Source organism: Dama dama, chromosome 21, assembly GCF_033118175.1.
Source record: "Dama dama isolate Ldn47 chromosome 21, ASM3311817v1, whole genome shotgun sequence".
In the NCBI taxonomy this organism is placed as follows: domain Eukaryota; kingdom Metazoa; phylum Chordata; class Mammalia; order Artiodactyla; family Cervidae; genus Dama; species Dama dama.
In genome coordinates, this window is record NC_083701.1 from 23,766,489 (window position 1) to 23,783,354 (window position 16,866).

The following is a 16,866-nucleotide window of genomic DNA, read 5'->3' on the forward strand; positions in this document are numbered from 1 at the left end:
ATGTGAAAAATTAAATTTCTAGTGGAGCTGTTAAAAGAGAGCAAAGTGTACATGTTATATAATCTTATATAGTAAAGAAAAGATTTACATGTTGATGTAGAAATAATGCCAGATATAGTAAGTGAAAAAAGGTGGTGGAATACATAAAGAATTATTTTGTTAATACTAACAGTTAAAAAAACCCAAAAACTGTATGTCCATGCATGTGTGTATGTATACTCATTAATGAAAAAAATGTTTACTTAAGGTAAACATAGAACTTTTAATAGTAGTTAAAAGTTATGTAGGTTATACAAGGTGAAAGAAGAATTTCACTTATAATATTGTACAGTTCTGCATTTGCTTGAATTTTCTTACAAAGGATGTGTCACACTTAAACTACCTGAAATTTCTTATTTTCTTTTTTAGTGATTGATTGTCTCACTCTACATGTTAGAATATAAGTTTTGAGAAAGCAGAGAAGTAGATGATCTCTTACTTTCTATAGCTCCTGGGCCTAGAATACTGTGTACGCTGTAGAATATGCTCCATAAATACTTAATGAATGAATAACTTGAGCAATGAAAGGGGAAAAAAAATGTCTTGCTGGGTAACTTCTCTATTTCCCACCCAAATTCACCTAAGCTCCTGCCATTCAGCAATTCTTTAGCCAGAGTTGAATCTCTATCATCTTAATGCTGATTTTTTTCTTTTTCTTTTTTTTTTTTTGGCTGTGCCCACACAGGCATGTGGGATCCCACTTCCTCAACCAAGGATCGAACCTGTGCCCCCTGCGTGGAGTCCTAACTAGTGGACCACCAGGTAAGTCCCTTAACGCTGATTTCAAAGTGTGAATTTCTTCATGGCCTCTCCCCTAGTCTTAGCACTTTTTCTGTCCATAGAAGATCTAGCCTTTTACAAGAATGAGAAATTGAAAGGGGACTTGCAGAAAGTTGGCTCTTTTGGTTCCTGTCCGTAACCCCGCCCCGTTCCGATTTCTTTTGTAGATCAGTCCCCTGATATGCGGAGACAGAGCCCCTTGAATTGTCCAGGGTTCTCCAGGGGAGACAGCAGTGGAGTCTCATGTCACTCAGCCTGGGTGTGAGGCAAGGACCCAGTGATGATGGGAGAGGATGTCTCTGTAATCTGTCACCTCCACTGTATAATCATAAGTGATTTGATTTAGGCCATAACTGAATTGCCTAGTGGTTTTCCCTACTTTCTTCCATTTAAGTCTGAATCTTGCAATAAAGAGGCGCATAAGCTGAGCCACAGTCATCTCCCAGTCTGGTTTTTGCTGACTATACAGGGTTTCTCCATGTTCAGCTGCAAAGAATAAAATCAATCTCATTTTGGTACTGACTGACCATTGGGTGATGTCCATGTGTAGAGCCATCTCTTGTGTTGTTGGAAGAGAGTGTGCCTGTCCCTTCAATGAAGGGGCTCCTTGAAACAGCTCTCCCATCAAAACTGGTGACTCCCCTACAAAGTGGTCTGTCCTCCTTATCTGGCTGAGGACCTCCTACTAATGGCAGGGAGCCTGTGAGGAAAGAGCAGAGACCGACATGCACCCGGTGGGGAGGGCACTGCTTTAGCAGACACTCCACCTTGTGTTCCAAACAGGGAAGAACACATTGGGTACAGCTTGAGGCATATCAGGTATACTGCCAGTGATGCCCTGGAAGTCTGTCTACTGGCAGGGTTACGGGCATGCTGTGGAGATTGAAACAAGGAGATAAAAACTGTCCCCTGAGGAGTCCTTTATATTTTAAAAACAATCTATTTGTTTGGCTGTGCCTGGTCTTAATTGTGACATGTGGGATCCAGTTCCCAGACCAGGGATCGAACTCAGGCCCCCTGCATTGGAAGCTTGGAGTCTTAGCCACTGGACCACCAGGGAAGTCTCCTAAAGGCATTTTATAGTTTAAAAAAAATTCCTGCATTTATTTCGTGGTGTAAGGCCATTCACCACAGAGCAGAAAATAGTTAGGATGCTTAACTTGAAAAATAAATATATTTGAAAAGCAAAAGCATAACTTAGAATACCCGAGTGGTCAATAGGCACATAAAATGATAGTCGATCTCATTAGTAATTAGGAAAATGTAAATTAAAACAAAATTTACAAAAAGACAATATGAAGAATTGGTGAGACATACACTGCTGTTAGGATTCCAAATTATACCAACTCTTTAAAAACTGGTGTGACAAGCTACCTTTGAACATATGCACATCCTAATATCTGGCAAATCTTCTCTTGGTTATATTCCCAAGAAAACTATCTCACTGTGATGAGCAACATGGTCACAGCAGTATTTGCAATAACCCCAAACTGGAACAACCTGAGCCCCCATTAATAATACAATGGGACTGGTGGTATTTTCAGGCAATGGAATACCATATGGCAATAAAAATAATATACCAATGATGGCTCTATGCAATAGGACGACTGAATTCCATAAATATAACTCTAGCTACATAGATGGAAAGTTTAAAAATATGCAAATTAATCTGTGGTTATACAAGTCAGGAGAGTGTCTACCCTTGGGGAGCAGGGGTGTGCATGCTTGTTCAGTCATGTCTGATTCTTCCACCCATGGACTGTAGCCCACCAGGCTCCTCGGTCCATGGGATTCCCCAGGCAAGAATACGGGAATGAGTTGTCATGCCCTCCTCCAGGGGATCTTCCCCATCCAGGGATCAAACCTACATCTTAGTCTCCTGCATTGGCAGGCAGGTTCTTTACCACTAGTGCCAGCTGGGAAGCCCAGATGGCATGGTATGTCTAAGCTATTGCCTCGCTCTCTCTTTGCTGATGTGATTTTTGCAGTCCAAGTCCCTGAGAGGCCCAGGTGAGGGATACTTGGTTCCTGAGAGGATGAGGTGAGGCAGAGAGAGGTAGAGAAAAGCCCAAGACCCACTAGTAACAGCTGAGGAGCTTTAGAAGGTGGTAGCTGATCCTGCCCAGGCTACCTCTGTGCTGGCGGGGCTGAAGCATCTTATGTTAACCTGTTCCCAGCACCTAATGAGGCTCAGATGAGGAGAGTGTGGTGGGAGAGCTTCCCATCACACCGCTAGCTGGGATTTCTACCTGGGCAGCCTGGCCCCAGAGGTCACACTATATCACCTCCCAGGAGGAACCCAGTGGCATGCGTGCTTAGTCACTCAGTCATGTCCGACTCTCTGGGACCCCATGGACTGTAGCCCATCAGGCTCCCCTGTCCATGGAATTCTTCAGGCAAGAATACTGGAGTGGCTAGCCATTCCCTTCTCTAGGGGATCTTCCCGACCCAGTGATCGACCCTGCTCTCTCGTGTCTCCTGCGTTGGCAGGTGGATTCTTTACCATCTGCGCCACTGGGGAGCCCAGGAGGAACCCAGATCAGGACTCAAGCTTGGTGGTGGGACTGGGGAAGGGAAGGGAGGTGAAGGGAAAAACAGGGCCAGGACAGGGACGGGGTGGAGCAGCAGCACCCTCTGCAGTTCGTGGGAGTCATTCTCAGAGGCCTAGAGTTTTCCCAGCGACTCTCAATAAGCTGCGATTTTGAACTCATCTTACCCTGGACTCTAGCCCATCAACCCTAAGTCCTTGTCTGGGCTTGTCCTCACCCTAGGTTGAGATTACGAGACCCAGAGCACCTGTGCTAAACGCAAGCTGAGCACCATGGCCAGGGCACAGTGATCTGCATTTAAAAGAGCTTCCCAGGGGTCTCTTAGGCAAGCACCCCACCGAATTTACATTTTCTCAAACATCTTGGGTGAGATATATATGTACACATATTGCTTTATTGTAACATGATAATTCGGTTATTATCAGGAAGGGAAGAGGCATTCTACTCTTACCTTTGGGTGTAGGCCGGATTTCTGTTTCTCAGATTTGGCAATCCTTACTTCCCGGGGAGAGCATTAAATGACTTCTTTATTCCTCAAAGGAATAAAGCTCCATGTCTCTCAAATCTGACCTACAGGTGGGTTTTGTTTGGGCCACATGGGTTTAAACGGAATCAGTGGCTGAAATGAAAAACTTGAGATGTTGTCATGAAGACGGAGGTTTCAGATTTCTTTGGAAAAGTCTGGCAATACTGGCTAGCGGTTCCTAGGGAAGAAATTGACTCAGGCCGAATCTCTGATGTGCTTCAGCCCCGTCATGCCTGACTGCTCCAGGCATGGATTTCTAGGGGCCTGCTACTGTTTATCAGCTCCTTCCCAGTCTGCTTCACACACTTACATTATCTGCATCTCTAGCTCAGAAGGAGGCGGGTGCTGGCCTGGAAAAAGTTGGTCTGTCAAGGATGAGGGAGATAGATAGTGGGCAGGGGTGGGGGCGCTCAGTGAGTGGCAGGGACCTGTGAGCCTTTGCACTGGCTGGGAGGACAGTGCGTGGCTGTGGGGATGTCCCTGGAACCCGGTGGGGCTGGATGCAGAGCGCGACGGTCCCACTGGATTGCAGCCTGCGGTCTTGTACAGTCCTGGGCTGCAGAGCAGATGCTGCTCCTCTGTCTCCCTCAGTGGCTAAACTCTGATCTTGGGGGGAAGAACTCAAAGGAAAGGATGAGTGAGGGTCCTGGGAAAATGACTCAGTGGATGGGAGTTTAGCTGCAGGTGGTTTCAATTAGAAACACAAAGACGTGTTACATTTTTTGGTACCTGAATGTTGTCCCAAATGGTTTAATTAATGAAGTAGTCATAAACCCCTTACGTGATGAGAATTTACCTTCCAAAACATTCATTATACCTTGCTCAGGGATCTGGTCACCAAATCCCTCCATTCACTCATCTATCCATTCATCAGATATTGGAAGACCCAAGGTGGTTGTGACGTAGGAGTGGACAACAGTGACCAAGATATCGCCTCCAGTTCTTCTGAGTCTTGTGGTGATCTGGATGAGAGATATGGAACTGGAGTGGATAGGATGTTGCTTGGGAGCAAGAGGTTTGGGGTCTTAATTCCATTTCTGTCCTTCAACTCCTGGGTAATATTGGGCCAACGACTAGATCTTTCTGGGCTCCACTTTTATTTGTAAAATGGGGCTAAATTATCTATGATTTTTTTTATTAACTTCTAAAATAATTTGCTGAAGAGAAATACACATCTGAATGTAAAATGTAGATTTGCTTATACATAAGGGCATAGCTGGTTAGGCTTTGGTTTTCTTTATGGATGCGAATTCCAGAAATGAGAGTCGCAATACATTGTGTTTTGCTTCAATGTGTTCATTCATCTATGATTTCATATTGTTGTTGTTGTTTCAGTTGCTAAGTTGTGTCTGACTCTTTGTGACCCCATGGACTGTAGCCCACCAGGCTCCTCTATTCATTGGATTTCCCAGGCAAGAATACTGAGTGGGTTGCCATTTCCTCTTGCAGGGGATCTTCCCGGTCCAGGGATCAAACCCACATCTCCTACACTGGAAGGTGGATTCTTTACTGCTAAGCCACCAGGTAAGCCCAACATTTCATATATAAGGAATCAAATGAAAAATGTTTTTACAGGCTTGGCTGTAGGAGGACGAGGGAACCAGTAATGCTTCTGTCAAAATCAGATGGTTTCACTGTCTCTGAGTTTGCAATTTGCTGGGGAAACTGAAGGGCATATGAGACCTCTGAAGGAGAAGAAACTTAAGAATGTTATGCAGTTGGGGTAATGGGTTTATTATATCTACACACAACTAGGCATTTATCGGCATTGTGTCAAAAATAAAGGACAAAGTGATAACAAAAACTGAGCATGAAAACAAGACAGCTGCAACAGACCAATATTTAAAAGCTTAAAGATTCTCAGAACACAGAACCTGGAATCACACAGCTTTCAGGTTGTATAGTTAACTATCTGGACTCTCAAGTCAACTATATAATGCAAGCGACACGGGACAATACAACACACCAGCGCAGCAGTCTCTCACTAGGGGTGGAGGAAGGTTTGCTGGGGCTTCAGGTCACTGATGGGAAAGGGGCTTAAAATCTCATAAATCCTCCATATCTTTTTTCCATTTCAGGAACTTCCTTGGAGTAACTTTCGCCTTCTTCCTCGGAGGGCAGGGGCTCAGCGAAGCGCTTGAGGAAGCCACCGTACCTTTTCTGGTAGTCCATCCACCACTCCGGACGACCCACTCTTCTCATGAAACCCCCATATCGCTTCTGCAGCTCTTTGGTTTCGTCTTCCAGGTGGGGGCTTCTCTTTAAGCCTCTCATGAAGCCCCCGTATCTCTTGCTCACATCTTCAGCATCACTGCCCTCCTGGTGAAGGCTCCCCTCTCTCTGGTCCCCAGCTCCCAGCAGCTCCTTGAGCAGGTCAGAGGAGTTGCCCAGGCCGTCATCTTCCTCTGCGTCCTTCTTCATGAAGCCCCCGTATCTCTTGCCAAGGACCTCACCTCCATTTGCCTCTTCCTCCGCTTCCAGGGGGTACAGCTCATCCATTTTCTTCATGAAGCCCCCATACCGCTTCATGAAGCCCCCATACTTCTTGGCAAGCAGGTGGCTCTCCTCCTGTTTGCTGAGGGCGCTGGTGGCATCCGGAGGAAGCTCTAGTTTGGTCAGCTGCAGAAGCTCCTTGCAGGTTTCCCAGGTCTTGAGAGAAGGCAGTTTCCCCTCACATTCCAGAGTGCAAGCCTGGGGAAAGAATCCGATTTAATGACAGAAGAGACTTTTCTGATTTCATTCAGTAAACACATTTCCCTACCCTCCCTCCCGCCCCACCGGACCACTCTATACTTGCTTTGATGAAGAAACTCCCACCTAATAATCTCATTTTTCTTATAACTTTTTGTACTAAACAGGAAGATCGAAGGAAAATCAGAAGAGGAGATTGTGGAGAACTAACTGAATCAAATTAGAATTTGTCTTTGAATTTGAACAGATTGTATATGCTGTACTATTGCAATATTGTAAAGATATTTTCCCACCCAATTTTAACTTATATTTTTCTTAGCATTTCAGTTTTTTTATGGTTCTACTTATAGAACTCAGTTACTAATCCTTGACTTAGACATAAAAACTAGACCCTTTATTGAGATTTAAAATATATTGGTATATTACTTAATATGAAATATATACATATTATTTTTCACAATGAAAACAAGCATTTTATTAGTGCAACAAAATTCTGGTATATAGTTAATCAGCTCTTACTAATTATTTAAGTTTTGTGTCTAAGAAAATTAAATACATGCACATATAAAAATATACAGATCTAATTAAAATAATGGTCCTGTTTTATTTTTGATCTCGGATTAAGAAAGCTAACCATTATTAAAAATTCAAGATGTTCAGGTTTCAAAACTATTTCCATCCTAAAGTGAAATTTAAACAATCTATTTGCCAAAAATTTATGTTGAATATTTTGTATACTATTACCAAAGGCTATTTTAATATTGGCATTCCTTAAAACAAATAATGGCAAATAATTAGAATAGCACAGTCATTAGTACAGAAGTGATGCTAATTTATATCTTACAGCCTCTCTCTCGAGCGTGCTCAGTCATGTCGGACTCTTTGCAACCCCGTGAACTGTAACCCGCCAGGCTCCTCTGTCCACGAGATTTCCTAGGCAAGAATACTGGAGTGGGTTGCCATTTCCTCCTCCAGGGTATCTTCCTGACCCAGGAATTGAAACTGCATCTCCTGCATTGGTGGGTGATTTACCTGTCACTGGGAAGGTAAATCCACTGAGCCACCTTGGAAGCCTAAACTCCTCCAGCCATCTATACATTTTTTTGTATTATTTATCATATTCTGTGTTGGACAGTAAATTCAGTTTGGACATCAGTCATGGCATGGCTGCTCATTCTTTTTTTTTTTTTTAATCCATCATAGAATGAAGTGCAAGTGTCTTTCACATGGTGCAAATTCCACAAATATTTGTAACTTGATTTTACTACATAGTTCTAGCTAGGAAAGCTTATTTCTCATGTGTCTTTTCTTTTTCTGTTTTTTTTTTAATTTGTCTTTTTCATCCAAATTAAAATTCCAGAGCTGCTGTAATTCTAACAATATAGTGGTTAACAAGCCATTTGTCATAGACAAAATAACTATCCTATATGCAAGTCCCAAGAGAAAACCAATCAGTAAAACACAAATCAGAAAGAAAAATATGCAGGCAGGGGATTGTCACCTCTACTAAAGGTGCAACATTTTTTTCTCAGAGTTTAAATATAAAGCCCTATTTGTCAAATGGAGAGGATAGCACAGTCCAAATAGAACAAACAAACATTTAACCTGAAACATACTGTCTTGCCTTCTATAGAATCCTTCCCTTACTGATTGTCCCTGTTTTGTGCATCTAGGTAACAGCATTGCTTCAGGAGGTCTGGAGAGGCACTTGACTCTTTGGATTAATGCATATTCTGTGCCCAACTTTTTTTTTCCCCCAATTATTTTTATTAGTTGGAGGCTAATTACTTTACAATATTGTAGTGGTTTTTGCCATACATTGACATGAATCAGCCATGGATTTACATGTGTTCCCCATCCTGAACCCCCCCTCCCACCTCCCTCTCCAGCCCATCAGTCTGGGTCATCCCAGTGCACTAGCCCTGAGCACTTGTCTCATGCATCCAACCTGGACTGGCGATCTGTTTCACACTTGATAATATACATGTTTCGATGCTGTTCTCTCAGATCATCCCACCCTCGACTTCTCCCATAGAGTTCAAAAATCTATTCTATACATCTGTGTCTCTTTTTCTGTCTTGCATATAGGGTTATTGTTACCATCTTTCTAAATTCCATATATATGCGTTAGTATACTATATTGGTGTTTATCTTTCTGGCTTACTTCACTCTGTATAATGTCTGCCCAACTTTTTAAGTCATCACAGAATCTCAACAAATTGAGAAGACAATGCAAAGGAACCCTTGGGGGAGCTAGTTAAAATGAAGCTTCCTGGGCCCCCGCGTCAGCGATTCTGAGTCAGTGGGGGCAGCAAGAGTGATTTAGGAGCATCGGATTACCATTAGAATGACAGTTCTTTTGAATTTAGATTCCCTTCCCCCCACAACACCAAGCCCCTGTATAATTTATCTTTGCATCACAGGCCACCTCTTTGGACTCGGCCACCTCTTCTGTGCCCCTTTCACAGCCAAATTAAACTGTTGTCTTACTAGTTTAATTAATAAAATGTACTATTAACAATAGTACCTTCTAGGCAGGACAGAAGTTGAATTCCAGGGGAACTCACCTGTAGAACAGTCGCCGACCCCTCTCTCCTGTCCACTGCATTCTCCCTGCCTCTCCTCCCTTTATCCGCACCGGCCCGTCCCCGCTCCCCCCGCCCCCCCAAGTGAGGGTCATGGTCTGAGAGACCTGAGGTTAAAAGGGCTAGAGAAATGAAATTCAAAGAAAGACGGCGGGATTATCACTTAAAAAAAATCACTGTTATTTGCGGGAAGGATGGGCAGATGCTTGTGTGCGGAAGGGGCCCTAGGTGGGCTATGTGAGCAGGTGGGTGACTGAGCATCTTCCCTGGGGCAGGGGAGGGGGACAGCTGGTGCTCTCCGAGGTCCTGAAAAGAGAGAGAGAGAGCCAGAGGGCACCAGCGGGGCGCCCGCCTCCCCGGCGTGAAAACGAACAAGGTTTGCGCGGCGACACCGCCATCCTTTCGGTCCCTAGCTAATCGCGGGGACCCGAAACTCAGAGCCAAAGCGGGACCGTGGTCAGCCTTCGGGGAGCAGTCGGGACACCTGGGCCAGCTGGGGTCGGCGCCGATTGTGAGCACGGCGGGTCCGGGCTGCGCGCGCAGAGTCCGGGTTAGCTGCACCCGCACCGCGCGGAACACTCACCAGCGGGTTGAGGTCGGTCGGGCGCGCCAAGCGGTAGCTGCACGTGGCGCAGTCCTGGCTGCATTCTGCCCGCACGGTCGCCAGGAGCCCGGGGCCGAGCGCCAGCAGCCAAGTGCAGAGTCCCAGGAACCGCGCCATGGGCTGCGGGGAGAGCGCACAGAGCTCCGAGCCTGTCCGCGCGCCCAGCGGGGCCCTGGGAAGGACTCCGAGCCGGGCAGCCGCAACTGAGGTGAGGGTGCTTCATCGAACCAGAGCTCGCGGGACCCTCTTTCCTGCCCACCACACCCACGCCCGCCCGCCCGGAGGACCTCTCCGATCGCCTCGCGGTTCCCGAGTGGTCCCTGTGGCCCGGAGCCCGGGGCGGCCCCAGGCACTGGCTCTCTGCAGGGCAGGATTCTGGGGGAGACTATGGAGACCAAATTCGAGAGCCCGGGAGCCCGGGGAGTGGCGACATTTACCCGGGTCACATACAAGGAGCGGAAGAAAGTTGGGAGACCCCAGGCAAGGCAACGAGGAATAAAACGCAGCTGGCTGAGGGCCCCAAACCCACGCAGCAAGGTGGGCTTCGGCCGAGTTCACTCACGTTGCTGCTGTTCGGGGCACGCAGGTCGGTCGGGGAAACCGGGTCCGGGGAGACTCTTGGTGGGTGGAGAAAGCCAGGAAAGCGGGCGGACCTCACCGTCGCGGTCCTCGGCGTCGCCGCGGCTGCAGCGCAGAGAGGGATCTTCGGCCTCGCCAGCCTCCCTCGCCGTCCAGGCTGCGGCGGCAGGAGCCACTTTATAATTCGCCCCGGAGCGCAGGAGGCGAGCGCGCCCCAATCGCCGGCGGGCTGCCGCTGACGCAGGCCCTACGCCGGCCGCGCACCGCCCCCGCCGGAAGGGGGGTCCGGGCCCGGGCGGGGGTACCCGCGTCGCACCCCTCGGCCGGGTGACACACCGAGGCAGTTAGGCAAGTTGGGGAGAGGATGCGATGAGATCAAGTACCCCCGCGTAAAGTCACCGCAATTGCCCTCCCCGGGGATCGCGCTTAGCGGCAGAGCCCAGGTGGGGGTTAGCGGGTAGATAGACTGATTTAGATTCTGGAATGTGCTGGAGACCCTAGCAGTAAGTGCTGAGATTACCCCGCCCCCGCCTCCTCCTAGAGCGCCCCCGCTGTCCGGGTGGGCATCCGGCACAACCGTCCGGAATGTCGTCACTTGTCCACCCGTCTGTCCCCAACGCTCTAGACTTCTTGCTGACAGTAAGGCGCGTAGTAGGCGCTCAGTTAATGGTTAAGGGAATGACTGAAACTTTCCAGGAATCTTAAAATCTCCGGAGGGCGCTTTCCGTTATTGTGTTAGTGAGACCCCCCCCCTTGCCAAGCGCGCACGCGGTTAACTTCCCACGCTTCGGAACGACTTTCAGTCCGCCCAGAGGTGTCCTGGGGGATTTAGGCTAGTGAGAGGGGGCACGGGGTTGGGATGGTCCCAGGACCATCCATTTCAGGAACTAGTAGATTTTTTGCAGTTATCTTCTGGGGAAAAGCTGGGACTGTGGTGGCGAGAGAGCGAGGTGGGAGGACTAGGTGTCCAGGGCGTCCCGCGCTTGGGGCGCGCACCGCGGCTTGGCGGGGAGGGGGCAGAACGCCAATGGCGGAGGCGCGGGCTGTCTGTCAACTGAAGCCCGCTCGCCATCTTGGCTTTGCGGAACATTGCCAAGATGCAAACATTTACCTTGTCAGTTTCCACATATGGAAAATAGGGACAGAGGTAATGGGACAAAATAGGGCCGGAGGCTATCCATAGGGTTCCGGAGAGACACAAATGAAATAATGGACCAAAGCACTTAGCCTTAGCAAGCCTTAAGAACGTGCTTCTAATCCTGACATCCATGTGCCTTTAGGTTGTCTATCATTAACATATCTTTCATTTATGGTTTACTTATCCATCCATCCATCAGCCATCCATCCTTCCATCCATCCATCATCCACTCATCCATCTTCCATCCATCCATCCATTCACCCACCCATCTTCCATCATCCATCCATCCATCATCCATCATCCACGCATCTTCCATCCATCCATGTACCTATCTATCAATCCTGGTCCTAGAGGGAAATCACAGAGTCCCAAAGCTGGCAGACGGAGAAAGAATCCCAGTGCTTTCCCAGCCAAAGCGCCTTCTGCCCTTAGACCTTTGCGTGGACCAGCTGCCACAGGGCTCCTCCGAGCTCGGGCGGCGTTGCGTCTCTCACTCTGGTCACTAGAGGGCAGCGCTTTCCTGCGTAGGTCTGGGCGTCGGGGAAGAGTCCTGGGGCGCCAGCCGCGGACACGCACACGAGTGCCCGCGGAGCAGCATCGCGCCCCGCCTGCCTGCCGGGCAGCCGCGGCCCCGCACCGGGCGGGAAAGCGGAGCGCGGGGCTGCGGCGACAGAACGCTCCAGACAGCCCGAAGGAGCCAGATTGACATCTAGCCAGAAAAGCAGGACGCTTCCCCTTCGACGTTTTAGGTTTTTCACAGGGACGCTGGTGGAGAGCTGGTGAGGTCTCCAGCCACTCACCCAGTAGGAACGAGGGTTCCCCCTGCTGCCTGGGGTTTGGAAAGGCAGCAACTACACAGCAGTGCTCAGTGCGAAAGGATTGCACGGACAATCCGGGCCTAAGAGGAGAGAATACTTGCTGTATCTAATCACAGGCGTACCTGGGATCACTCAGGAACAGACTTAAACTCGTAACGGAAGCCTGGAGGCTGAGACCCTGGTGTGAATGACTGCACCGTGTGGTGCATTCCCCCAAAGGCCCCTTGGAATCTTGAAAAAGTAGCAGCTGAAGACTGAAAGGGGACTTGGGGATAAGTTATTCCAACCTTTATTCTGTAGATGGGAAACCGAGGCTCAGAGCGTCCAAATGACCGACCCAGACATAACCAGGCAGAACCAGATCATCTCACACGTTTCTAGGGAGAATCCCACCACCCTCTCAGGCGCAGTTTGTTTCAGTTGGAACAATTACTGTTTGCTCTGAGTTAGTTTCTCTTGGTGGATCTGCATATTTATGTATATTTTTATGTATTTTTGTTGCATTGGCTTTCTCTTGTTGCAGCATTCCGGGGCTGCTTTTGTTGCAGAGCGAGGGCTGTGGGTGCTACAGTATTGTGGCTCAGTAGTTGTTGCCAGGCATGTGGGATCTTCTGGGACCAGGTATTGAACCTCCCAAACTGGCAGGTGGATTCTTAACCACTGTGCAACCAGGGAAGTCCTCTCTGAGGCTTTTAAAATGTCAGGAAAGAGAGGAAAGGAAAGAGAGGGCCATTCCTTAGGAGGAGGGCAGGGTATTGAGTGCCCCAGCACCTGCCTGGGTACTTGGGGTGTAGATGGTGCTGAATGAAATGTGTGTTGACCGACTGACGGAAGGAATGAGGTGGGGACAGGTGGGTCTATTTTCGTGCCCCAGTCAGCCAGGATCTCTTCCTACCACCTTCTCCTTGTCTACCCTGGGACTACAGGTCATGCATTTCTGTGTTCATTTCTTTGTATTTGAACAGTTGATAGCGGGTTGCAAAGGATTCATCTTTTCATGATCCTTTAAATGTTTCAGGAACTAGTAGATTTTTGCAGTTATCTTCTGGGGAAAAGCTGCCCTTGTAATCAGACTCAAAAAAAGAGAAGAGAACCTTCTCTTAAAGCAGCTAACCCAGAGAATTCTGATTCCCAGGTTAGGATCAAGACCTTGCTTTCTAATCCTAAGGTTCTTGACATCAGACAGAAGAGAGTCCTTCTAGAGACCAACAAATGTGGCTTGTAAAACCCTGATGATGAATAGTGTTTTACTCAGTTCTTATGTATTCTGGGAGCCCAAAGGAGGGGTTTTAAAATGTCCTCTCAGTGTCCTGTCATTTCTGGGGTGGAAGATGCTGAAGTTGAACCATATCATCCAGGTGCCCGTTCTTTTTCTTGCTTCCCCTTCCCACCACGTGAACACACGACTCTGTTATGGAAACTGGTTTCTCTGCTCTTCTCTCTGTATCAATAAAATAGCAGCAGAAGGTAGGAGGCAGTTCCTCATTCTGGGGATTGTATAATGTTTCAGAGTAAAAGCACCATATTCTCACCCTTCTGATGTTTGGAGTCACACCAGAGCAGGGCAGACCTGCCCCTCTTCAATTACAGGGTAAAGTGTGGGCTTTGTGATATAGGATTCTATAAACTGGGCATGTTGCCATGAAGGACCACTGCTAAAGCATTTTCTTCAGACTGGAGCAGAAAAAGCATCCTGGCAGAGAGGCAGTAAGCAGAGTTCCTGGGAAGATGATTTGTGAAGTCATAAATCCCCATTCTAAGGAGCATGAATGCTGGCACATTCTCACCCTCAAACAGTCAGGAAGCAAAATAAACCCCTTGGAAGAAAAAGAAACCTGGTACAGAGTTGCCTGAAACTGAGTTTAAATAATAGAAAATGTATCAAACAGAGAGAGAAAGACAACCAGGAAATATTAAAAGAGCCAGGAAAGGAAATGTACATTTTAGTATTGGAATTTCCCAGGCAAGAATACTGGAATGGGTTGATGTTTCCCCCTCCAAGGGATCTTCCTAACCCAGAGATGGAACCAGGGTCTTCTGAGTCTCTTGCATTGCAGGTGGATTCTTTACCTACTGAGCCATTGGGGAAACCACATTTTAGTGTTAAGCACAGGTAATTAGACCATGAATAAAACAAGTCACATTATGACTCAGATTGAAAGAAGATAGGGCTACAGATGCTCTGAGCTGTTTGACTTTTGAAATGACTTTTGAATGGAACTGGCAGTGGAGGAATTTAACAGCCACTCCAGAGAACCAGTCATGTTAAAAAGTTGATTGCCCCTTTGAACCTAAACTGTATTTAATCTCTTGCCTTTAATTTGTTTGGGGTGTTTTCCAAAATCAAATTCTAGATCCCAACTGCAGGACTCGAAGAAAAGGCGATCAAAAGTATTAATTGTACAAATGAAGACATCCACCAAGGAGGCGGTTTCCACCATTGAGGCAATGCTAGAGGAGAAAATCAAAACAGGTTTTGGGTAACAAGAAATCACTGACATGAAATCTGTGGCTCCAGGTCCCCCACTTCTGGAGGGAATCCACTGCACACGACCCACAGCACAAGCTTTACACACAATAGGTTCTCAGGAAAGTTGTTTTTGTAAAACATGTTCCTCTTGTGGCTACATCGCCCATAGCTCATGTGCTTGTGGGGTGGACATCAGAAGTCAAACTGTTGTCATAACATTTTATAGAAAAAGAGCTAAACCCTGCAGATGCTCACTTCTCACACATTACTCTCTTGGTATCTACTTTGTTGTATATGGATGTTCAATTTAAAAAATAGTCACAAGCTGAAAGTGGAGAGTTATGTTTTATTCACGGCAAGTTTTTAGGACTTTAGGTCTGAGAGACAGCATCTCGTGTGACCCTGAGAGAGCTGCTCCGAGAAGGCAATGGAAAGAGTCAGGTTACATAGAAGTTTTACAACAAAGGGCAGGTAGCCTGAACATCAAGAAATTATTGTGAATTAAAGGAAATCAGATACCCCACGTTAAGGAATTGAACAATTTTCTATATATAGGAAGATGCAAGAATCTGGGCTCACCGAACTCATTCCTTTCATATGCATCTCAGCTCTCTGGGGCCAGTATCCTGTGTTTTTCCACATCCTGAGCTCCCTTGGGCTCACCATAGGGAGCGGCTGTAATATGATGGCTGTTAGATCCCAGGTATTTTTCTCCTTCCTGAGTGCCCTGAAGGGCTGGAATTGCTGATGACTGTGACATCCTTATTTACAGATATGGCAGGAAATACTCCATATCTCAGATGTTAGAGCTCAGACAAAAGTGTTATTTTTATGTGTGTGAACCTTGTGAAAACCAATCTAGAAGAAATGATCTTGTGTGGCACAAAATGGAATTGGAAGAGAACAATAAGGTCAAATTATGTCTTTTTTCCACTCTAGGATTGTTATCTGAATATACATTTAGTGGAAGAGCAATGCTGAGAAATACCTCAGTGGAAATCCTAGAGCCTAACAAAACACACAGTTTCATGCAAGAAAACAATTTTGTGCTGTTAAGAGTTTAGGATCACAAAATACTAATTTTAATTTCCATTTTATTATCAAGTGTGTAAACTTGGGAAAGTCAGTCTCTAAACCTAATTTTTCTCATCTGCACAATGGGGAAAACAAAACGAACCACACTAACTGGTTGCATGGATTAAATGAAAAACTAACGTGTGTGTACACACATACTGTGTAGGGATTCAATTTTTATTAGTGACATTTTTGTTGTTGTGCTGTGTTAAATTGCATTTCTGAGGTAGAATTTATTTTTCTTCTTCTCAGTTTCTGGATTGTCATGTTCTTGGCTTCTTATTTTTGGAGCTATAATTTGATTGCCTTAGTGGAGTGTTCAGATAAAGAAAATAAGTGAACATTTTGATAATGATTGAAGGAAATGGGCTATTTATCTACCTGGATCTAGTGCTCCAAATTAAAAATCACAGAGATAGAGCAATTTGTAATAACTGCAGATAGTAAGCTGCTTCATAGCTAGAAAAGAGGACTTGGTCATGATGTGCACAGTCATCAATTGTTGTTTTATTTGGGATAGATTTTGTAGATTAATCTTCAACACGTCCGTGTGTGGCAGAGCCAATTAGAGGAGGCAAGATGTAGAAGTGCTTGGATTGTGACACTCACAGGCTACTCAGGAGGGCAGAGTTCCTCGAACAAGTGGAAAAGGCTGGAGAGAGAGTCAGAGGACAAGGCAGAGAGGGAGGAAGGAGCCTGTGAATGGAGACAGCTGTCAGAGTGCCAGGCAGTGTGAATGGGGAATTGACTTGCTTTGGAAGCCTTGATGGAGTAGGCTGAGGGATAGTGGGAGTGAAGCAGGAAGGAAGGGGGTTGCCTAAGCACTCTTGGAGGGGACTGGGGGAAGCAGCTGGTCACCCAGATGTGCCCGATGGCTCGAGCATTGGCTCCAGTGAACCCACCATGTTCTCTGCCATGCCCACTCCCACAGTGAGCTCCCTAAGGAGTTAGATCATCCCAGGAGATCTGCTTAGAGATGGGGTGAGAAGAAATTATTTCGTCCCTCATGTAGA

At 46.7% G+C, this 16,866-nt stretch overlaps 1 protein-coding gene across 1 annotated transcript; it reads right to left on the reverse strand.

Annotated features, from left to right (window-relative positions):
- Window positions 1-5,604: 5,604 nt before the first annotated feature.
- Window positions 5,605-10,524, reverse strand: PENK (proenkephalin). The gene is made up of 3 exons (XM_061122816.1): window positions 10,337-10,524; window positions 9,754-9,894; window positions 5,605-6,585 (listed from the first exon to the last, which is right to left on the reverse strand). The coding sequence occupies exons 2-3, from the start codon at window positions 9,889-9,891 to the stop codon at window positions 5,932-5,934; spliced, it is 792 nt and encodes a 263-aa protein (XP_060978799.1). The 5' UTR covers window positions 9,892-9,894; window positions 10,337-10,524; the 3' UTR covers window positions 5,605-5,931.
- Between the last annotated feature and the right edge of the window lie 6,342 nt (window positions 10,525-16,866).

Bases quoted from the DNA above. Each gene is read 5' to 3' on its own strand.
- PENK (XM_061122816.1), bottom strand. From the start codon at position 9,891: ATGGCGCGGTTCCTGGGACTCTGCACTTGGCTGCTGGCGCTCGGCCCC. The intron at 6,586-9,753 runs GTGAGTGTTCCG...TTCTTTCCCCAG, and splicing joins CGACCGACCTCAACCCGCTG to GCTTGCACTCTGGAATGTGA.